The sequence below is a fragment of the Callospermophilus lateralis genome, chromosome 13, assembly GCF_048772815.1.
Source record: "Callospermophilus lateralis isolate mCalLat2 chromosome 13, mCalLat2.hap1, whole genome shotgun sequence".
Taxonomy (NCBI): Eukaryota; Metazoa; Chordata; class Mammalia; order Rodentia; family Sciuridae; genus Callospermophilus; species Callospermophilus lateralis.
The window spans coordinates 70017236-70041795 of record NC_135317.1 but is presented as its reverse complement, the minus strand read 5'-3'; the positions used below and the strand labels follow the sequence as shown (position 1 = coordinate 70041795).

Here is a 24560-nt window from a genome sequence, read left to right as displayed (position 1 = left end):
ACCGTTATCTTTAACATTGATCATTACTTTGTTTGATAGTATTCAAAATACTTCCTACTGGCTATTTTGAAATATATAATAATTTGTTGAAAATGGTATTGACCCTATTGTACTATAGAATTTTGGGAAACTTTTCCACCTGTATGATGTGAGTTGTAAGTATATCTACTCTTGTTGTAGTCTCCTATATAAAGGTCCCCTTTACCTTTATGGAATATTCTACCTTTCCTCTTTTCAAAAAATTTTTTAGTTTTATAATATTTTTTATCTCATACAACTTTTTGTTTAAAAATGTTTTGCATACCATAATTTTGCCATCCCAGCTTTCTTTTGCTGACTTTTGTATGTAACATTCTTATGTCCTTTTGCTTTTAGTCTACTTGTGTCCATAGATTTAGAGTTGCCTGTAGATTATATACAGTTGTATTTTGTTAGATTTATTTCTGTTTATCAAGCTTTTTGTTTTGATTGGTGTTTTGTAATAATGCATTTATAATCAAATAAATTTCTACAAGTCCATTTTAACTGATGGGCAGGTTGTGGTTTTGATGTTGTATCCAAAAAGTCATTACCATGCGTGAGGTCCTCTAGGTTTTCTCCATCTGCCATCTTCTAGGAATTCAGTAGTTTCATGTTTTACATTTAGATCTATCATCCATTTTGGGTTAAATTTGTTAAGGGTGTAAGGTTTGAGTATAGATTCACCTTTTTACATGTAGAATTTTGGTTGCTCCAGCATTTGTTGAAGACTGCCATTAATCCATCATTTTACCTTTGCTTCTTTGTCAAAGATCAGTTGGGTGTATTTATATGGGTTTCTTTCTGGGCTCTTCATCCTGTTGTATTAATCTATTCCATCTGTTTATCTGTTCTTTGTGTGCTTGTGTGTATACGTGTATGTGATGCTGGGATGAAACCAGAGCCTTGTATATGTTAGGCAAGTGCTTAACTACTGAGCTGTGTCTCCACAGCCCCCCAAATTGTTTATTTTCTAGCCAATATCACAATGTCTTGCTTATTATAATTTTGTAGTAGGTCATGGAGTTGGGTAATGTTAGTGCTCCATTTTATTCTTCTTCTTTAAATTGTGTTGGCTACTCTATGTCCCTTTGAATCTCTGTATAAACTTTTGAATCAGTTTGTTGATATTCATAGCAAAAGCATTTAAAAATTTCTATCTTTTCTGATCCTAATATTAGTCTGTCAAAGAAGAGCTTTGCATACCATATTTTATTTCTCTTCAAAGGATTGAAACAATGTAGGAATGATTAGCCTTTGAATTTTGAGTAAACTATATTTATGAATCTGTTTTAGCAGTACCAAAATGTTTGTTTTTCTTTTTCTAATATTATGACTTCCTAATATATTTGTAACATTTCTTGGAAGATAAGTTATTCAGGTGCATTTGTTATATTTTTAGCCATTATCACAATGCCAGACTGTGATCCTTAAAAAAAATCATCATGATTATTATTCAAGTTACTAAGTATTCACAGGTATAAATTGAGTTCACATGGGCCATCACACATAATACAATATTATGTTAGATTATAGAAACTATACATAGTTGCATTCAGCAGGTTATGGTTGTATTAAGTTTAAGTAGAGGGTGAGACAAATGGCTTTATTATGACAGTTCTGGTAGCACATGAATGTTTTAATAATGCTGTAGATTTAAACTATAACTAATTCCCTCGATTAAGATTAGAATGAACACAAACCAAATGTGTCTGTTGCCATTTTAAAACCAGGAATTAAAAGTTGTTTTTTGTATAATTAAAAAAAAAGATTTTATATATTGATTTTCTTCATATTTTAAAAGATTAAGTTCAAGAAAATTAGTGAATTTCTTTTATGTTGAATTTATTTCAGTATTATTATCACTGAATAAATCTAGGTTTTTGAGATTCTCTGTGTTTATAAGCCACCATAGTATTTTGTTTTCAAATAGGCATTGTGTTAAAAATGTTACCATAAATAGATGACATTTTTTGAGTAGCCAGGCATCAGATTTTTTAATTGTTATTTTGTGGGTTTTGTTAAACTTGTCTCAAAGTATATTTTTCTTGGGTAATGTTTGAATTGTTGGGCAGGGTGGGGGTGCTAATAGTAGCAAGAAAAACAAGCATTTCAAAACAAAGTGCCCTATTTTTGTGACTGCATAAACAATGTATGCCTTTATTATTACTTATAGACTGAATAAACACCTTAAAATTTTATATTTCATTATATTCAGCTTTTGCTTATTTTAAACAAAATAATATACTTTTAAATATAGTTTCTTTTTTGTAAAGAAAAATCATCACATAATGACTTAAGTATATCCCATTAGATAGTAGTATTTCTCTTGTGTTTTTGTTCAACTTGGAGTCCCCCATGACCTTGGGTGCTTTTTCTGTGGGGTGACTGATGGTTCCTGATGCTCTGCATTTTCTGGTAGCTTGCCTGTTGCCTGCCTCTGGGTTCATCATTCCCCTTATGCTGACTTAGGCAGTATTTCCTCCGTCTCTTATCTTGGGGCTTTGATGCATATGTTCTGAAGGTGGCCACAGTGACTTTGGGTAGTAGCAGATGGTAAACCTTCAGGCTGCCACCGGCTATACTGGTGGTAAGTTGGAAAGTTAACGTTTGATGAAGAATCAGTAATGCATATGAAAGAGCATTGACTACTGAAATATCTTTTAATTAAAAAATTAGCATACTAAAACCTTTGTAAATGTCTGGGCATTTAAAGAAAATTAAACTTAGTTGTTTTCTTATAGATAAAGTAGTTATTTACCAGCTTGGTTTTATGTTACTTGCTCTTCCTAACTTGGTTCTTTTTCCTCTGTCTCTACCCTTCTTTGGCAGTAGTTGAGACAGCTAAGGTAAGTAGATAAACTGCAATAGGGAATGTTTTTAGGAGTCACAATTGTTTGGATAAACATTTAAAGTATACTTTAAATTATGGTATTTGGGATTTTATTTACTAAAAAGAAATGTAGATTTTTGAGGATTACCTTCATACAGTGCTTCTAAACGTGGTCTGTTGTCTTCTACATTTGGAGATATACCTGGATTAGATAGAAGCCTAAAGAACTCATCCTGCCTCAAAGAGATATTCCACTTTGTTCTAAATTAGTTAGTGAGTCTTGACTTTGCCATCCACAATCCCTTTTTTTGTAGTGTTTGTTCACTTCATGATAATGTGCTGTGTTGGACGTTCTGGCACAAATAAAATGCTGGGAAGGCTCCAAAGGACCTTTTGTTGTTGTTGTTCCCCTTAAATCTTAGAGGTACACTTTATGCTTTTCACTATGAAAATAGATACTTGGGAACAGTAGGTTGAACCATCCTTTAGAGTTATAAGTGTCCATGTCAGATTTTACCCTTCAAACTTTACTTTGCACCAATGAAACTTTTGTGAAACCAAGAACAGATTGGTTTCATGGCATAACATGAGAGAAGTGTCTCTACACAGTCTGTTCATGCTGATGCTCTTGATGCTGCAACTTGTGATGGACAAAAGCTGTGGGTGCAGCATCTTTTGCTTTTAGAGTTATTGGGCAGTGATACAGGGAACATCACTAGCGTTCTGACGCCAAAGACAGAAGGAACATTGGAGCCCAGCGGGGGGAGAATTATTAGTATTAACGTCACCTAATACCCTTTCTTGTTTTCTGGTAGTTGAATTTTTATAAGAGATGCCTTATGACAATAAGGTGTAGAATTAACAATTAATAGTAGAGACACATTTTGACTATCGTAAGGATATCAAATGAGATGGATTTCTAGCAAAAAGTAGGAATAACATTTGATTATCATTGTATGGTATTAGGGGATAGAAGCAAAGTTTTAGTGCTCTAGGTTTGTTATTCAAAAGCATTCCTATAGAAGGACATCTTTACCAGCTATTCTATTGTTGCCACCTTGAGATTAGTTAAAAACTCATCTAATCCTAATTGAGTGTAGACCATTTTTAAAAGAGGGTACAGTAAATACAATCTTTTTTATCTGAAATTATGTTGAGAAAAACTGTTATTTGCAAAATTAGGCTTGCGAATTTTCTATGGCTTATTTATTGTGTCAATCCCATCTTTTGGGGGATGCTTATTTCTATGTGAATAAATAAGCAGTATAACTTTCACAGTGGAAGTTTTATTCATATTAACCCAGCAAACATGAATTTGTACTGTGATACTGTAGCTAAGGGACAGGCTGCGTTTGTCCACTACTACTGTCTATGCAGGCTTAAATATTCTTTTAGATTTTGTTACTTGTTTTGCAATCCTGTGAACTGCTACCAAAATAGAGACCAATGTTCATTCCCTCAAATTACCTAGGTAATCTTTCTTTTCAAAGAAATTGGAGATGAAAGTTATTTTCAGAGACTTCCAGACTTCCAATGTCAACAGTAAAATATCTAAAAAGATTTATAATCTTTTAGATATATGACACATAATCCCCACTGTAGGCAACCTTCCATATTTCTTCACCACAGTCTTTAAATAGTAGCGTATCTTTTTTCTTTTCTCCAAATATATTTTTCATTACATGCTTAAAAATTATCGTTTGGTGCTTCTGGTGTACTTTCTGTCCCTCCGTCTTGTCTTTACAAAGGTGGTGTTTAGTTAAATATGAGGCCTTCCTTATGGTAGAAATGAAAAAACTCAGACCTATAATCAGTTGGAACTTTTCCTACTACATTTTGAGAGAAGAATGAACAACTTTCATTGTTCTGGTGGAATTGAAGAACAGATGAGGCTAGTTCTTAAGGGATTAGTTGCTGTCTCCCCCCACCCCCACCCCGTTAGGAACAGTCATTCCCTATGTTGGTATGGGTAAAGATGGAGTAATCTCTTCTGTAAGACCATATGCTAATACAGTGCTGATAAGTAAGTGTGAAAAATGAAAGGGAGAAATACATTAATTGTATTCTTTCAATAAGGTATGCTATCCAAGGTAATTATTTCATGACAGTTTTAGCTATAGTACTTGTTTTATCATGAAATAAAAGATGGTTTTAGGAGCCTTTTATTAGAAAGACAATTGTATCAAATTAGTACAAATTAGATTTTTGTCTTTATAAAGGTGAACAAACCCATGAGCAGTTTTTAAATTGATGTGTTCTAGTCCTCAAATGAACAAATTCTGTTTGAGGGTTAAAGAAGCTATTATTTTGTCCTTTATGCTGACAGCTTCATTACAGATTGGCCTACTGTTGGCATTAAAAAAAATGTTTGGCTCCTTATGATCTTTGTGCATGCAACTATAATATTAATGCAGCGCCATAGCTCTGTTCATTAAGAAATGGCTCTAAATGAGGTTGAAGCGTGTAAATTTGGAAAGATACAGATGTTAAATGCAGTCGTTTCTCTCGGTATACAGCCGTTTCTCTTTGTGTACAGCCGTATGGCTAATAATTTCTAAGTGGCTAAAGCTCTTGTTAGCAAGAGTGCTGGTGTGTTAAGAATGGCTCTATAAATAACTTTAAGAACTGAAGCTGAAGGTGCTTCTTTTAAAGACTATTGTTAACTAAACATTATTGCCAAACAGATGGAAAGCATTCACTAGCCTGATGTTTTTAGGTCTAATTATATTATCACCAGCCCTGTACGGCTCAGTTGAAGAGGTGTATCCAGAGGCCAATTTATAATCATTTAGCCAACACCTGTTTGGGAGAAATTGACAGTCAAAGGGCACATTTTAAAAAAATCACATATGTTCTTGTGTTTATTGCCTCAATGTGAACGTTGTCTAGTTGCAAACAAACTTGGTAGGAAAAGAAAGTAAATGTAAACAACATAGCACTTCCCAGCCATGCTTATCCATCTTAATTTGGCCTTTTTATCTGATGCGCTTCATGCTTCATGGCTAAGTGAGACCAGCAAAGGAATATCACTCCTGATTTATGCGGGTATATTCTGTTCACTCCATGAGGCGTATGGTAGGAAAAAGAAGCTCTTTTCTTTGATTGTGTGGCTTCCGTACCTTTTACCTAGTAAGATGTTTTCTATTCATGTAGATGTGCCTTATTCAAACTTGACTGGCTTTCCTGTGAGTGACTTGAAAGGGCCACAACTTGATGTAAAAATGATACTTAAGGAACACTAAATGTCTTCATAGACATAGCTGTTTATTGAGCCTTCTTTTGTAGAGAGGTTCACGGTGTCTCCATTTGCACTCATGATATGTTCTTTTAATGTTCAGGTTTTATGAAAGCATTTCTATGCCTTGATGGTTCATATTTTTGGTGAATATAGCTCAAAGGACAATTGAGGACAGAATAGGTCTGTTCTATATGAAAATAATCAACGTCTAAACCTTTGTTTGAACTGATGCCCCCTCCAGCACTTTGATTTTAGTGTTTTTCCTTCTTCTGACTTACCTCTACTGAAAGATTTAGTATGTGTCAACCCCATTTTCTTTTCATCCCTTACTGTCTCAGGGCAGTGTGGCCTCTGTCTTTCGCAGTTTACTCCATTTCTCACTGCCGTGGACTGTGGTCATTTTTCAGTCCTTGTTCTTCAAGTTGTCTCTCAGTTGCTGGGATAGATAATTACTCTCACATTAAGTGTTCTCTTTCTATGGCATCTGAACCACTCTCTTTTCCTGGTTTTCTTTGTACTTTTCTCACTAAACTTTGATTGTTGTGTTATCTACCAACAATATTCCAACTGTGTATAACTTTCAGAATTCAGACATAAATACTACAAAATATTGTTTACATATGTTATAACTTAGTAGTTAAAGAGGAAGCACTCTGGAGTCAACTGCCTGGATTTAAATTTGCCTCTATGACTTCTTATCTTTGTGCACAAGGTAGATTAACAGTTTTGTCATTGTTTCCTCATCCGAAAAATTGATTAATAAAAACCTGTTTGGCACTGGGCATGGTGGCCCATGCCTGTAATCCCAGCAGCTTGGGAGGCTGAGGCAGGAGAATCACAAGTTCAAAGCCAGTCTCAACAATAGCAAGATATTAAGCAACTCAGTGAGACCTTGTCTCTAAATAAAATATAAAATACGGGTGGGGATGTGGCTCAGTGGTTGAGTGTCCCTGAGTTCAATCCTTGGTACCACCACCACCCCCAACAAATTAAAAAAAAAAAAAAACAAAACTGTTTGGTTATACAATTAAATTCCTTAAAACCCAGAACTTTGGTAGTATAAAGAAGGCATTTTAGTAGGGTCCATTATCATGTGTTTAGCTTTTATCTTTATGGAGAGTGCATAAACATAAATGTATAGTCCTTATTAAAAATAGAAAATAAGTCCTGACTTATTTTCTAAACCCCATTCCCATTTTGTCTTGTATTTTCCAGACTTTTAGACCAGAATTCACTAATTATAAGTTTATTGAACATTTACAGTGTGTTCTGTAATAGAAGAAATAGTTTCTTCTCTACTGCTGTTAGCACAAATTTGGCAGCCTAAAGCCATGCAATTTATTATCTCAGGGTTCTGTAGAGCAGTGATGCGACACAGGTGCCAACAGTGGTGTATTTCTTACTGGACTCTCTGGAGAAGAATCTGCTTCCAAGCTCATTTAAGTTAGTTGAATTCTGCTCTTCACAGTTGTAGGACTGAACTCTGTTTCCTTGGTGGCTGGCAGCTGATAGCTGCTCTTTGCTCCTAGAAGTTGCCTGTGGATTCCTTCTCAGGCTCTCTGCAAGCTCCTTGCTTCCTCCCTTTGGTTCTGACCTGTGGTCTCCGAAGCCAGCAACCACACTTCCCTCTTAGCCTCCTATCTCTGTTTCTTCTGCCATATCACTTCTGTGCTTTCCATTTCTTCTGGCAGGAGACAGTTTTCTGTTTTTAAAAGTTCTAGTGATTTGATGAAACCACTTAGATATAATCCAGGGCAATCTCTGTATTTTAAGGCCTGCCCCTTCATTACATCTTGAAAATTGTTTTTGCCATAACATAACCTGTTCACAGATTTTGGAGTTTAGGGCATGAACATCTTTGAGGTCATTATTCGGCCTATGACAATTCCATAAAGAGCTTGAAGTTGGGTTGGGAGAAAAACAGGTGAATAAATAAAACCAAATTGCAGGGTTAGGGATGCTGTAGTAGAAGTCAGTACTGTATAAAATGGGAGAACAAAGGAAGAAAGTCATCAGTGTTATTGAGAGAGAGAGAGTGATATTTGAGCTGAATATGGAAAGATGAGTACTTGTTTGATAAGTGGCTGTGGGAACATTTCCCGGAGAAATAGCAACAATAGTGATAGCAATAATAACCATTGGCTGTACTTTTGTAAGACTGTCTCCCTGAAATCCTCACAAATGGTAAATACTATTGTTAGTTACCATCACAGGCTCTACCTGTGAAGCTATAATGTCTTTAGTATGTAGAATTGGAATGTAAAATTATCTCATTGGGTTGTTGAGAGGATTAACATTGATTACACATAGCTAATGCATAGAACATAGTAAATAATTAAAATATCGTAGGTAAAGAGAGAGAGGCTTGTTATGAGTAGTACTTGTGAAGTAGAATTGGTCACTGGTTCTGAAGGTAGGAGACATGGGAATTCACAGTGACTTAGGGAAGTCTTGGATTTGGGAGTTTTCATGGAGGGTGCTGTTATGGGGGAAGAACAGTAACTTTGTTTTATTTTTGGTGAGGGCAGGGTTTGGGGAAAAGGAAGGGATATAGTCATCAGGTACTTGTGTTAATATTCTGTTGCAACTAAATGGAAATTGAAATGGTATAGGTCAGATACTCATAAGAGAGGTCAAAGATGAAGTTGTCACTTTCTTCAAGTTCATCATGTCTGAAATGGGATTTTCCATCTTTTCAAACTGGTTTCCTGTCTTAACTTCCCTGTTATTTCTCACCATTCTTTTATTTTCCCCTGCTTAACTTTTTCTTTCATCGTTGATTTCTCTCCCTCCTCTTTCAGTTGGGATTAGTAAATGTTTGACAGCCAGCTCTTTTGAAAGGGAAAAAAGACCCGATTTGCAGCATTTGCTGATTTTGGTGGTGTAAATACTCCTCCTTCCCCTGGCCATTTCCAGGATTGGGCTGTTTTGTGCCACAGTGGTGGATTGGGAAAGCAGCAACAGAGACCACATGTGCCTGTAAAGCCTAAAATACCTGGCTCTTTGCAGAAAAAGTTTGCCAACCATTGCCATAGTATGTAGAAATAATAATAATAAAAATTAACATGGCGGGATAATTTCTTTGTTCATTCCTCTAGTCATCAAGATGGAAGTGGGTGACAGTTCAAGGTGGCACTGTGTGAGATCATGAAGGATCTTGACATCATTTTATGGAGTTAGACTTTTTCTCTCAGTAAGACAAGAGGAGCTACATGATCTAAGTTATGTCTTAAACAGGAAACCTTTCTGCCATTGGAGAATAGATCACAGGGCAGCAAAGATAGAAGCAGGAGATCAGCTGGGAGGCCAGTTTCTTTACTAGTGAGAAAGGAGTTGATCTTTGCTTAGATCAGGTAAAGCTAGACGTAGTGAGGGGAGTTTGAATTCTGGATTTATTTTAAGGATAGAGCTGACAGAATTTGCTGATGGTAAAAAGGAGTTGAGGATGGTCCAGGGTAGAGAAGCAGTACCAAACAGATGCCTGAGGTGGTGGCCAGGCCTGGGTTATCAAGATCACATTATACCAAGTTGCTGCATAAGAAGTTTGGGGAAGAAAGCTGAGATTTGAACAATTTGTTTCTTTTTAATTTAAGTTTTTTTTTTTGTAACTATTTTTTTTTCTCACCATTTGTATTCCATGAGGAAAAACTCTTTGTCTAAAATATTTTCTTTACTTTTAAGAAATTCATTAAAAAATACATTTAGGACACATAGAGATGTTTCTAAAATATGGTATTTTTGGAAAGGAAATCATAATAGCATCTATTTTGGATAAGACTATTTATATCTTGTGATTTGGGGATTTAAAAGCAAGCTATTCTGAAATTAATAAATTCTTAGTTTCCAGAAGTAGAGTTAATGTTTTATGGTGTTATGATTAAATGATTACTCATATTTTTATATAGGTTTTACTTGTAATGGACACAAGGACAGAACAGACATTCATTTTAAAAGTAAGTAGAATTTGAATTTTCAAATTTACTTTCACATTGTGCTTTTGAAAGACAAGATTTAATTTTTGTGTGTATGGATGTCTTAATGTTTTTGTGTTTGTAGTGATCTGTATTTATTTTCCTGTTCTTTCATCAACTTGATAAATGTCCTGTAGCATACATTTAAAAAAAGTTTTATGTTCTGAAATAGGGAGGAAATAAATTAGATCAATTGAAGAATAATTTTTGTGTTGTTTAAATGTGTAGTGTGTAGTTTAAATACATCTCTAATAAATTTTGTGTAATTTGTGAATATCATACACACTCTCATTTTTTATTATGACTTCTTCAGAACTGAAATTTTGTTCCAGGTATTTGGGAAAGTGTTATCTACATCCCTGGCTCTCATTTTGATCTAACTCAATTTATAACGAAACGAATAAGATGATAAAATTTCTCAATTTCATAATTGTTTTTGGAATTAATTGTGATGGTATATATCTGAAACTATTTTAATTTAAGCATTTCCATAGCATCCAGAAGGTGCCTTGATTAGTTTTATATTTCCTTTCCTGATACTTCTTTTTTGCTGATAAGGCATGGCAGTAGGTCACATTGACACATACTGAAACACATTGCTTTTTATGAATATACTTTATCATTGACATTTCCTCAGTCTTTGAAACCAGAGTCTGATACTAGAACAAACACACACACACACACACACACACACTCACACTCACACTCACACTCTCACACTCTCACACTCACACACACACTTGTTCTCTTGGATTATTATTATAATAATCTTTGTACTATTTTGGAATAGAATTTTCAAGTTGTTGGTTTAATCTAGGAATATCTTTTGTGTCCCAGGAATTTGAATTGATCTCACAACGTCTCCTGTTTTAAAGATGTACATAAGTAAAATCAAACTTAAAAGGTCATAGAGAAATAACTGTGTGTCATCCTGATGACTTAGTTTGAGAGCATCTCTAATAAAAACACTGACCCACGTAATTGATTTTAATGGCAGCTTTGTGGCATCTTCTGTTCTCTGGATTCACGCCAGATGCCATCAGCACAGCCTCCAGGGACTGAGGGGCACAGAGCAGCAGATGAGTGGTTTCTCTGAAGCCCGGAGTAACTCGGATAGATTAGTTTGGTTGATAAACACAGAGCACAGCAGGCTCCAAAGGCAACTGAGGGTACAACTGACCTTTTTGTTCTCTGTCAGGGTCTAAGGAAAAGCAGTGAATACAGCAGGAACAGAAAGACCATCATCCCCCGCTGTGTGCCCAACATGGTGTGTCTGCACAAGTACATCATCTCTGAGGAGTCCGTATTTCTTGTGCTGCAGCATGCAGAAGGTTGGTTTGCAGTTAGATTGTTTACGTAGTGAAGAACGTCACCTGTTTAGCTTTCTAGTTTCCATAACATCTTTCTTATGTGAAACACATACAAGAAGCTGTTTGCTCATTCCTCTGCTCTGCCTTCCCACTTAGAGATGGGAAGGAAAATGAAAACTTGGGTGCACAGCAGATTTCTTTTGAACTATATACAAACTTTCTTTCCTAGTTTCTCATAGAATTTATCTAATATAATTAGAACTTTAATGTGAATGCATGTTAAGGGAGCTAGACATTATTTTAGGGATTTTATTTGGTTCTCTTTTCTCTGCTAAAAAGATACATTTATGTTAGACGACTAAAATGAAAAGCATCCCCTGAAGAATTAATTAATTACCTCCTTTTTATAGAAGGCCAGGGTATTTGCTTAACATTTGACATTACCTTGTTATTCTGATCTGAGTTTTTATGAATACAGCCATTGGCATCACATATGTGTACAAAGCAGAAGCATGGGGCTCTGCCTTCAAACTGTTTATGAAATTTTAGCTATTAGTGGAGGGAACAGGTGGCAAAAAATATTATGTTTTGATTTGGTTTTGCCTGTGAACACCTGAATTTAAATAGTCTTTTACTAAGAATGACTTAATACAGCATATAAATATGAATGCCTTTCATATAAATGATCTTTTGGTGTTTTTAAGAGATATTTTTAAAAACAGTAAAAAATTAATTATTTTTTATATTTCATAGAGACATTATTATTTTTATATTACTGAGAATAAAGAACTATTGTGCTTTACTAATTGGCATAACATCCAAATTTAATAATTTTCTGAGGAAAAGGAGTCATTGCTTCTGGAATGAGGTCTCTTATGATAACTAATGCAAGATTTTTGATGGGGGCAATAAACTATTAATATTGTTTATTATGAAGTACAGCACAAGATAACTACAGATGGAGGGAAGACCTCCATATGCAGTATTTAATAGGAAATTCAGAAGGGGCTCCATGGTCTCACAGGTATTAAGAGAGTTAATTGCGTGTGTGAATTGGATAACTAATTCACCTTTGTTCAGACATTATAGACAGCTTTTATCTGAGGATACCAGTGCATTACAGACATTATTGAATTAGAGGTCATGTCATCTGATAGCGAAATACAGCCACCTCTGGTGTGGAACAAAATAACTTGCGTAGTAATAATCCATAATAATTTAGAACAAGGTCAGTAGGATGAATGTAATTATAGTCAATATTCTATTACCCAGTGTGGATTATTCATGTTGGAGATTATCTGTGGTACATTTTCAATCCTAGCTTACCTCTGTTATTTGTAGCTGTATCTTCCTCTTCTTCTTCTTCTTCTTCTTCTTCTTCTTCCTTCTCCAAATCATATGTTAGTTTTTCTTCTGCCATCTTCTACCTTCCCTTATACCTCTTAGAGCTAAAACTGATTTTACTTTATAATTTTATAATGTCTTAAAGTCATAGACATAGGACCTTGAAGTTTTCTGCTGTTATAAATAATCTTTACTAAGTCTCTTTCTCCTTACTGTTGACCATACCTGACTTTGGATGTGCATATGACTATACAATTTGGCCTGAATTATTTAAACTTGGAAGCAGCATATCTTTTGATTGTTTCTTTTAGATATCTATTGTTTAATTTTAAGAAGGGTTTAGAATACAAAAAATAGTAAATTGTGGTGCAACTAGGAATTCTCAATTCATTTGCTACTCAACCAATTCACTGAGCATGTACTATGTAGTTGGCTCTTTTTAGATGAAAAAGATAGAAAAAGAACCTGCCCTTGTGAAACTTAAATTCTTTTTGTGGAGGACAAGCAGAAAAACAAAAAGCAGTAGATTAATGGCATGACCCTGATCTTTAACACAGGGAGATCTAACCAAAAACAACTGAGGTTTCTTTCTATTAAGAAATCAAGGAGATTCTCTAAGAAGGTAACATTTAAGAGGAGTTCTGAACGGCAAGAGAAACCATCCTCTGAACATTAGGTCCTGGTACAGGGACTAGTGTAAAAACAAACTCAGGATGTTTGATAAACAAAAAAGGAGGCCATTTGGTTTGAATCAGTAGGTGAACACAGCACTGGTACAGGAGGGCACTGGAGAAGCCAGCAGGAGCTTGTGCAAAGGGTAAGGACTTCGTTTTTTTCTTCAAGTGCATTGGGAACCACTAGACATGTTGAACAGTGATAGGATCTGGTCTGCATTTTAAAAAGGCCACTCTGGTTGTTGTTTGGGGAATGAGTCTTAGAAAGCCAAGAATTGAGATGTGAAAGGTTAATGTAGGAGTCTGGGTGAAAGAGGCTGAGGGCATGGCCTGCTGGCGTGCCAGTGGTGATGTCCTAAGGGTAGAGTCAGAGGGAGCTGTTATGGATTTGGGAGTAGGGAGAGAAGAGTCTGTAGTAATTTCTCAGATTTGGCTTGAGCAAGGGAGTGAACTGGATGATGTCTCAGTGGTTATTTTCTGTGGTATTTTGTGTGAAGATGATAAAAAAAAGTCACTCTCATATGTATAAATAGTTATTACTGAAAAAGTTAATCTTGAACAGTTTTCTCCATGTTACCAATGCTTGAATATTTATGATTTGTAGCTTTAACCTCCTACTACTTACAGAACTGTCTGTAATTTATTTGAGTCTCTTGGATTCATTTTCTTTTCTGTTTTTAATTCATTCAGTTGGAAATGTATTGAGTGTTTACTGGAGCCCAGGTGAAGTTCTAGTGCGACAATGACTAAAACAAAGACTCTGCCTGTATGGAGCTTCTATTGTGTAGAGGTGGAACAGACAGACAACAAGTATGTAAATGAATGTGTGTCAGCTGGAGATAAATACTAAGGAGAAAATCAAGAAAAGGAGGGAAGGGACTTGTCAGAGTGGTTCTGTTTTATATAGGGTGGTCACTTGATTGAGAAAGGCACATTTGACCTGAGACCTGAAGGAAATGAGGAGGAACAAGGTGAATATGTGAGGGAAAATATCTTGGCAAGAGAGAAAAGAGTGCATAAGCTCAGAAGAGTGCTTGGTGTGTAAGAAGTAGCAGGACGAGTGTGGCTAGAGAGAATGGGAAGAGATGGGGCTGAGTTTAGAGGAGTGAGTAGGAGGACAGGCAGATTCTGTATGGTCTTATAGGCAACTTTAAGAACTTGACTGTATTCTAAATGAGATAGGAAGTCATTGGGGGATACTGAGCAAAGGAGTGACAATGTAGAAATCATTCTGACTGTTTTGTGGAAAACAGAACATAGGAGGGCAAAGGCAAAATCAGGGAGAACAACTTGGAGGTTGTTTCAGCAGTTCAAATGAAAATCATGGCAGATTGGACAGGTTTTTGTATTAGTTCATTTTCTGTTATTATAACAAAATATCCTGGACTGAGTATTATATAAATAAGTGAGGTTTATTTACCTTGTAGTTCTGGAGGTTCAAGGCCATGGTGCGAAAATCTGTTTGGTTCTGGTAAGGTCCTCATGGTGCATGGTATTACAGTAGTAGGAGTGTGGTGAGACAGGAATCCAGTGAGGGACTTTGGTCTTAGTGATTTCAGGACCTCCCACTAGGTTCTACTCTTCAAGGTCTTACCACTTGTTAACATTGCCACACTGAGGACCACACTTCCAACACCTTAATCTGTGGGAGGCATACTTATAACCATATTCATAGTTAGTAGTGGTGGTGGTGGGATTGTTACTGGAGTATGTCTGTATTTGAAGGTAGAACTGGCATGATTCTGCCTTACATAACTCTTAAGGTTTTTTGCTTAAATAATTGAAAGAATGGACTTTCTATTTACTAAGCTGTGGAAGGAATAGATTTAGAAGGAAAAAGTGCAGGATTCAGTTCTGTAGGTATTTATTATTCAGATGGTGTTGAGAAGGAAGTGGGATATAACAGACAAGATTTTTGGGGAGAGGTTTAAAATGTTTATTCTTTTAAATTAACCTCTTAACTCTATTTGAAGAAGAAAGATGTGTAAGTTCCTAAAATCAGGATTATATAATATTCCTCACATATCCTTACAGCAGAATGCTTGGTGTGTAGGTGATGCTCTGTGTAACCATAGAGTACTGAGCCTGTTGGAAAAAAGGCCAGGCTGAAAAACAAAGATTGTAAAAGCCCTGGAGTGTTGACATACCAAATAGTAGTGGGAAAGAATTTCTCCCCAAGGGACCAAAGTGGTAAGATGATTCTCCCTTTTTAGCTAGGTTTTTTTTAAAATGTATAAAACTAATCTATAAGCAAATAAATTAAAACTATAAAGAAGCATATAAAAGTAAAAATTACCTTTTCCCCGGAAATAGACACTATTGACAGTTTATTATGCATCTTCCAAAAATTTTCTATGTATAAACATATACTCCTCACTTATTGGATTTTTAAAAATACAGATGATTATATTGTGTCTTTATCTTGCTTTTCCCCAACCCCATCTTTGGAATGTACCTTGGACCCTTTCCCTATGAGTTCAAGTCGATTTATATTAAGAAAGCCAGTGTTGTGTAGTGTTTAAAAAGGATTTCAGTGCCAGGCTATATGAGCACAAATGTTGATTTGTTATTACTAGTTGTGCAACCTTGGGCCCTAACCTTTCTGTGTCTCAATTTCTTCATCTGCAAAACAGGAACAATAATAGTTAGCTACCATTTTATAGGGTTGATGTGAAAATTAAATGGTTGATAAATGCAAAATACGTAGACTTGTACTCGGTACTTGGTAAACATCTTGTATTTGCAAATATTGCTGTGATATTTTTGAGTAGATATAAAATGATTGTGCAGATTTACCATAATTTATCTATTCCCTTATTAATTATTTTTTAAAAACTGTTCCCAGAACCTGTACATGTATATCCTTGTGCATTCTTATTTTGTCTTGTTCTTAAAAATTATTTGTAGGACAGATGTTTTGAAATGGAATTTCTGAGTCAAAAGATGATTTTTATCATTGCTATAACAATATTTGATCATCCAACTTCAAGTCCTAATTCTGGTCAAGCAGATTAGTACATTTATTGTGCAATCTTGTAGAAAGACAATAAATTAAAATGTGATGAGAGGCAAAGAGCTAATTTTAGTTAACCCTTATGAATTATTATCTTTATAGATTAAGATGCTTCAGTAATTGCAACTTTGTTTCAAAAGGGCCTAGAAAAATGCCTGTGGAGGCCTTCTGGCCAACAGGATTTCTAAAAGCCATATATGTCTGGAAGGCTGTGGTGCAAAGCCATTTTTGCTGGCTATAAGCAGGGTCTTTGGAACCAAAGGGAGCACATAGCACATAGCACTTCTAAAAATTGAAGGTGTTTATGCCAGAGATGAAACCAAGTTCTACTTGGGCAAAAGATGTGCTTATGTGTACAAAGCAAAAAACAACACAGTGACTCCTGGTGGCAGACCAAACAAAATAGGAGTAATCTGGGGAAAGGTAATTTGTGCCACAGAAACAGTGGCATGGTTCAGGCCACATTCTGAAGCAACCTTCCTGCTAAGGTCATTGTACACAGAATCCGTGTGATGTACCCCTCAAGGATTTAAACTAATGGAAAATAAATAAGATGAATTTGTGCTCTTGTAAAAAAAAAAAAGAAAGAAAGAAAGAAAGAAAAAGAAAAAAAGGAAAAATATCATTTACATATTCTTAAAAGGTTAAAATTATTAATATTTTAGGTGTTTTCTATTTATATTTTATGATTTAGCAATGACAGGGTTTTTAAAAGTTGTTTAATGTTATAATAATAATAATAATAGTGATATTTGTATAAGTTTTTATGTTGGGCCTGATCTCAACTCTGCAGAAAGTGAAAACCCAAGCAGATTTTGTGGGTGAGAGACTTTAGTTAGAATCATGTGCTCTTGTAGGTGATGTAATTTTATATTTTTTATAATTGAAAAAATGATGTGATTTGATCAAAATATTGTTTTTGTAGTTCAGGATTGAGCATTAGGAACAATAAATTTAAGTGAGCACCCATCAGAGAATGGGAAAGAACTAAAAGAGTTTTGTCCCTTTAAAAATAACAGTTTCTGTAATTGATGTTAAAGTGCTTGTTTAGTCTGGAAACAGATTCCATAAAGAAAACACTGACAATCATATTTAAGAATTTATCTAATAATGAGAACAATGGAAATTAAATAGAATACCATACTTGATTTATCCAATGGATAAACTTTCTAATTTTTTTTCTTTAAGTCTGTGGATCAAACCCAGAGCCTCATACATACCAGGCAGGTGCTCTACCAGTGAGTCAGATTCTCAACCCAAACTTGCTACTATCTGATATGGGCAAGTTTGGCCATCAGGATGGCGCTGTGCATATTACTTACCAGAAGGTAGAGTGATTTGGCAACACGTACCAAAAACATTAACATGCTTCTTGATTCGGTATTTTCATTTTTGGGATTCTGTCCTGATGAAATAATCAAAGAATGCAAGTATTTGTATGTAATAATATTTATTATTGTAATTCTTATAGTAAAAAAACTGAAAACAACTTAAATGTACAACAGAAGAACATTTAACTGTATCACAACATCTGTTGCATGGATATACTATATAGCCATTCAAGCTCATTTTCTCATGAAAATTAGGAAATGTTTATGATGTTATTTGTGACTAAAAATTGTGAAAGTAAGTATAGTAATGACTTAATAGTGTTTATCATTAGGTGGTGGGATTACAGATAATTTAAATTTTTATCTTTTCTATTTTCCTGTATTTTTTTGAAAAGTTTTACAGTAAAGCTCTATATTAGTTTTAAACTAGGAAGAAAATGTGACCTCTTCTAAAATGACATTATTAGTACTTGTACACCTTTTTCTTTGAAAGGATTTTAAAAAATTGTGAAGATACCTCTTGTTGTTACTCAGTTTAATAAATATTTATTTATTAACTCACTATCGCTAGGTAGAATCCTCTGCAGTTATTAAGATCTTGCAATCTGGTAAAGGAAATAATAAAAGCATAAAAGTAACATTAATATGAAGTAGAATGTTGTAAATGTCATATGAGGGACCAAATGATGTAGAGGATTCAGAAAAGATATGAATTATATATCCTGTAAAGGGATACAAAGAAATTGGTAAAAAGAACAGATTCTGAAGCACTTTCAAGAATGGGTAGCATTTTGACAAGCAGATATTCAAGGAAACTAATAGGAAAAAATTTTAAGTGGTAGGTGTAGAATGAGAAAAAGCCCAGCCTGGGTTTATGTGGGGATGTCCAATTCAAGTGAATTTTGTAATGAGTAGGGGAAGAGGACCCAATTATGAATTGGTACTGTATTACCCAGGGGTTCAAATGCCTATGGAGAGTTGGTAGATGGTTCAATATGTAGAGGGATTTGAGTTCTTAAATGGAGAAATGGCACGATAAGATCTGGGCTAAAATGGAAGTTTAACTGGACAACAATTAGTATGATAGAGTGATATAGTAGGGACTTTATAGTCTAGTTGTGGCTATAGCATTATACCCAGAAGCACAGAATAACCAAAGGAATGGAAAGAAGGATATGCCTGGGAGAAACACTGTAGGTAGAACTCATAGGACTTGGAGACTTGTCAAATATAGGAGGAGCAAAGAAAAGAAAAAAAAATTCAAGGTTGGTCTAAAACTTTTATGCTAGAGTGATTTGGAAGACAGAAAGATGTGATTTGGGGGACAAAAATAAAGAATTTAAGTACATTGAATTTTAGATTCATCGGCCTAAGAGTGAAGGAAACTTCCTAGAATTTTATCAGGTCGTGTTTCTTGCTGTTACTGAAACTTGTACGTGGTGATGGCACATCTCATGATGTGTTATCGACTGACTGAACATTGGCTTAGTGTCTTCCATGTCCTGTGTACTATGTAGACAGTAGGCATAGAAAGGTGAAAAAGACTTGATCCTTCCCTCAAAGGAGTCATCATCCTGGAGAATCAAAAATCACAGTGTCATTTTATTTGGATTGCATAAGGATCTCAGCTTCAGGGTTAGGCATTATTGTTTGGGTGAGAAGTTTAGGTAAGTGTGCTCAGAAGAATACGGTTATTGTTGTCAAAAGACTTTAGACTGGAATTGATGCATAGCTCCTTTGTGAGTGTGAATTTGAAAACCATATGGAAACATTGAGTATACTCCAAAGAGGACAGAAAGCTTCAGGTAAGAAAAAATGAGACAGAAAAGTTACATCACTGTTATCAAAATGGGGAAGTCTGTTAACTGGATCATTGGTAGAAAGAGATGCATGATGATCCTAGGATTGATATTATGACACTTACCCTTTATTGATCATTTATTCTGTGGTAGGCACAGTGCTTTGGGTATTTATGGAATTTCTAGAAATGAAATGTAAAATGCAAAATTTTTGGATGCAACTGCTGATTTATTCATGCCATTCATTGTCAATGGTTACTTTTCGTTAAGATTTAGCTACATTTGATATATGTTGCTTAATAGTGACATTAAAAATGTTCTGAGCCAGTTATATCTATCTTTACAAAGTATGCCTCCCTATATACTGCTTTTAAAATTTCTGGATCAAATTTAATTAATTATCTTTCTTTTACTATTATTTTTAATCAGTGCATTTGTGGAGTTTTGATACTATAGTTTTTATATAAAGATTCTAATTAGCAGAAAACCTCTAATTTTGAATATTTAATGGTTAAAAACAAAAAATGGTAAAGTAACTACATAACAAATATTATTGGTAAAAAGCTGGATTATTTTATGTTTATTTGATTTCTACAAAAGTGTTTTAAGTGATTTTAGTTTAGTTTTATAGGTATAAATCAGAATACAGAATCAGAATTATAATAACTTACCTCATTAATTGCTACTCAATTAATCTTTCTCAATGGCTTTACTTGAGCTTACATAACATATGAACATGTATCAGGGAGCATAAGATGGAAAAATAATCTCATTTAAAGACAAATTATATTACCAGATGCCAAATTTCTCCTTCAATTTTTGGCTTTCTTTTTTTTTTTTTTTGGTACAAGGGTTTTAATCACTGAGCCACATCCCCAGGCTTTTTAAAAATATTTAATTTAGAGACAGTCTCTCTAAGTTGCTTAGGTCTCATTAAGTAACTGAGGCTGGCTTTGAACCCACAATCTTCCTGCTTCAGTCTCCTAAGCTGCCGGGATTACTAGTGTGCGCCACTGTGCCTGACTTGGACTGGGCATTTTCAAAATGGAACAATATTGTTGATTTTTTTTTTCCTTCATTGTAGTATATAAGTTCAAATGGTATTTATATATTTCTGTTTGACCAGTTATTACATAACCAGACCAGAACATAATCAGATGTTTCTAAGACTAAATAAGAGTTAACTTAAAGCAAGATTTTAGCTGTGAGATTTCATATTAGTGTTTGCTATAACTAATTTCCCTTCAAAAGAAAGAAATAGGTTGTCATTTTTTTTAAAGTAATTGATATCGGGAGAAATACTTGAAACCATATTTATCAGTTAGCAATAATAAAATTGAAATGTAGCTTCAAATTTTATTAAATATGCCTGTTTTATAGCACATTTGACATTAATGAGTATTGTTGACTTGGTTTTGATGATTATTAGAATGCTTTTTTTTTCTAGTTGCTTAAATATCTGTTTAAGGATCTTACTGTTTTTTGCTTGTACTTGTTCACAGGTGGCAAACTCTGGTCATATATCAGTAAATTTCTAAACAGAAGTCCTGAAGAAAGCTTTGACATTAAGGAAGTGAAAAAGTCCACACTTACTGAAGTTCACCGGCAGCAGCCAACTTGTAGTCCTCAGGACAGTGGCAGCTTTGAATCCAGAGGAAGTGATGGGGGAAGCACACTTAAAGTTTTGCCTCTGAAGACTAGTCTTACTCCAAGTTCTCAAGATGATAGCAACCAGGAAGATGAAGGCCAAGACAGCTCTCCAAAATGGCCAGATTCCGGTTCGAGTTCAGAAGAAGAATGCACTACTAGTTATTTAACATTATGCAATGAATATGGGCAGGAAAAGATTGAACCAGGGTCTTTGAACGAGGAGCCTCTCATGAAGACTGAAGGGAATGACATTGATACCAAAGCCAGTAGGAGCTTTCCAGCACATCTTGCTGCTGACAGTGACAGCCCTAGCACTCAGCTGAGAGCCCACGACCTGAAGTTCTTCCCTGGAGATGAGGACCCAGAAGCAGTTTGTTCTCCAAGAACCTCTGATTCCCTCAGTAGATCAAAAAATAGCCCCATGGAGTTCTTTAGGATAGACAGTAAGGATAGCACAAGTGAACTCCTGGGACTTGATTTTGGAGAAAAACTGTGTAGTCTAAAATCAGAACCTTTGAAACCATTCTTTACTCTTCCAGATGGGGACAGCACTTCTAAGAGTTTTAATTCCATTGAGAACAAGGTAGAGTTCAAAGCTCAGGACACCATTAGCAGGGGCTCAGATGACTCAGTCCCAGTTATTTCCTTTAAGGATGCTGCTTTTGATGATGTCAGTGGTACTGATGAAGGAAGACCCGATCTTCTTGTAAATCTCCCTGGTGAACTGGAGCCAACAAAAGAAGCTGCTGGAACGGGACCTACTAAGTTTACACAGACTAATGTGGGCATGATAGAAAGCAAACTGTTGGAAGCCCCGGATGTGTTGTGCCTCAGGCTTAGTACTGAACAGTGCCAGGCCCCTGAAGAAAAAGGCACAGAGGAACTGAGTGATCACTCTAGGCCCAAGCCCTGTAGTATAACTGAGACACACTATGTACAGGAGGATCTTGGGGTGTTATTTGTAGCAGCTGTTGATCATAGTAGTTCAGGGGACCTGCCTTTGTTACCCAGCTCAGATGCTGAGTTGCAAGTTCTTAGAGTTGCGGAGTTGGCAGTAACTGCAAACACCACAGAAGAAAGCTTATTCTGTATCTCTAATCCCCTCTCAGGTGCTAATGAATACAATGCAAACACAGACACAGAGGAAGTATTGCTGTTTACAGATCAAGCTGATGATTTGGCTAAAGAGGAATCTACTTGTTTATTCCAGAGAGACTCTGAGAGGAAGGGAGAAAGTATGTTAGCACTAGAAGGAGACAAGGAAATCCATCAGATTTTCGAGGACCTTGATAAAAAATTAGCACTAAACTCCAGGTTTTACATCCCAGAGGGCTGCATTCAAAGATGGGCAGCTGAAATGGTGGTAGCCCTTGATGCTTTACATAGAGAGGGAATTGTGTGCCGCGATTTGAACCCAAACAACATCTTATTGAATGATAGAGGTCAGGAACTTTTGCAAATGCATTTCTTTTTATTCGCTGTTGCTTCCAATTAACTGAGTAGGCGTTTTATCTTGTAATTAGTATCTTCATTTCCTGTCTAGAGCTTCATTATCAGTGCAGCAAATTCACCCCCAGTAATAGCTTCTAGTACTTAATGATGCCATTATTCTTAATGATACTGTTTTTAGCTACAAAAGGAGTAATTACAGTTCACTTCTGCAGAAAATGGAAGAGAAAAATGTTTTGATTTCTCCTGTCGTTTTGTTTTTAGGACACATTCAGCTAACGTATTTTAGCAGGTGGAGTGAGGTTGAAGATTCCTGTGACAGCGATGCCATAGAGAGAATGTACTGTGCCCCAGGTTAGAGCCATCTCCTAAAATGTCTCACTTGAAAAAGTGGTCCGGCAGCTCTCCTTTCTTTATAAAAGTTGTATTTTTCACTAGCAGTTCACATACGTATTGGTTGGTTATCTCTTTGACCCTCTAAAAAGGAAAATTTGGGGAATAAAACCATTGTATAATCCATAGTTGTATGTTTTGTGTGTGTGTGTGTGTGTGTGTGTGTGTGTGTTTCTTGTAAAAAGTGGTTATACATCCCTTAGAACTTGAAATAAATTCCTTAAAATGACTTAACTAGTGCTTAGAAGGAACTTTAGATATCTTGACCCTCTTTACATGGATGATTTTTATTAAGATGTTAGAGGTAACTGACTAAAGGATCATATTCCTAAGGCTATAAATAGATAAAGATTAAAAAAAATGCATTGTGATTTCAGTGATGAGTAGACCTGGCATTTTAGAATGCAGTTTAAGATTCTTTCTATATTTAACAAAATTTAGGAAGCATGTTCTTCTTTTAAAATAGCCCATTTAGCCAAACAGTTGACACAACAGGTTTCTCCTGCTCTTATTGTATTGTCTTTATTTTTAAAAATAAGAGATTTATTTCTGTGGGTTTGAAGTCCTTGATTGATAATTTTAGGTAAGTTAAGCATATGAATTGTTTGAGTTACTTTTTCCTCTCTCATCATTGCGGATGGGGCTATATTTGAATTCAGAGTTTGTTTGTTTTGCCTAGCACTTACTATCTTTCTTCACTCCTGGTGCCCCTACCCCCCAACCTCCACTGCCCCCAAGAAGCCATCTACTTCCAAAGGAGTTTCAACTGATTATGCTGACATCATCTATTTGATTGTTGGTCATTACAGTATTTAATGCTTACTAGCCTACCAGTGTATTGATGCTTATCTTGTTTAACTCTGCTGCACAGGAAATCATTATAATTTGAATTGAAAGAGATTTACTATTTTTTAGTAGCAACCTTCATTGTTAAGAATTACAGTGAAGAGGAAGAGCAAAGTTTTTCATTCTATAAGGAAAATATGCTTAAACTTTCCTTAAATAACTATTGGGAACTAATACTGACACATTCTTTTCCAAATTAGGACTGATTTTATTTTTTCCTAGACAATAGAATAAAACTATAATTTTTTCCCCCTCAAATAGATGACATGATTCTGATTCTTGAAAACATATTGGTGTGATATAGTAAAAGGAATAACAAAAATTTCATAGTGAAATTGCTTCATTACAATTACCTGTCTGGTTGGGTGGGTTGGCACGTCTCAGAAGACTGAGACCCTAGGATTTCAAGTTCAAAGCCAGCCTCAGCAAAAGTGAGGCGCTAAGCAATTCAGTGAGACCTCGTATCTAGATAAAATACAAAATAGGGCAAAAAACCAGTTGTTTGTCTTGATTGTTAGTTTTATAGACACCACCCAACTTTCTAATTTGATAAGAAATTACATTTTAGGTTTCATTGTACATAAGTATATTTGTTAATAATTATAATATTCCTATCTGGCTCCTTATTTCCTTATCAGTAAGGTGGTATTTTAGCATTCAAGCAAATTATTTTTCTTTAGTCTCAAGCACA

General features: G+C 35.2%; 1 protein-coding gene and 1 pseudogene across 2 annotated transcripts in view; both read left to right on the top strand.

Annotated features, from left to right (window-relative positions):
- Positions 1–24560, top strand: part of Rps6kc1 (ribosomal protein S6 kinase C1) — a 196616-nt gene that overhangs the window by 142906 nt on the left and 29150 nt on the right. For both annotated transcript variants that reach the window (XM_076831739.1, XM_076831738.1), the window contains exons 9-12: positions 9995–10042; positions 11259–11391; positions 21034–22623; positions 22895–22984. In XM_076831739.1, coding sequence (XP_076687854.1) covers positions 9995–10042; positions 11259–11391; positions 21034–22623; positions 22895–22984 — 1861 coding nt within the window. The remainder of the gene's footprint in view (positions 1–9994; positions 10043–11258; positions 11392–21033; positions 22624–22894; positions 22985–24560) is intronic.
- Positions 16599–16934, top strand: LOC143379689 (large ribosomal subunit protein eL33 pseudogene; annotated as a pseudogene).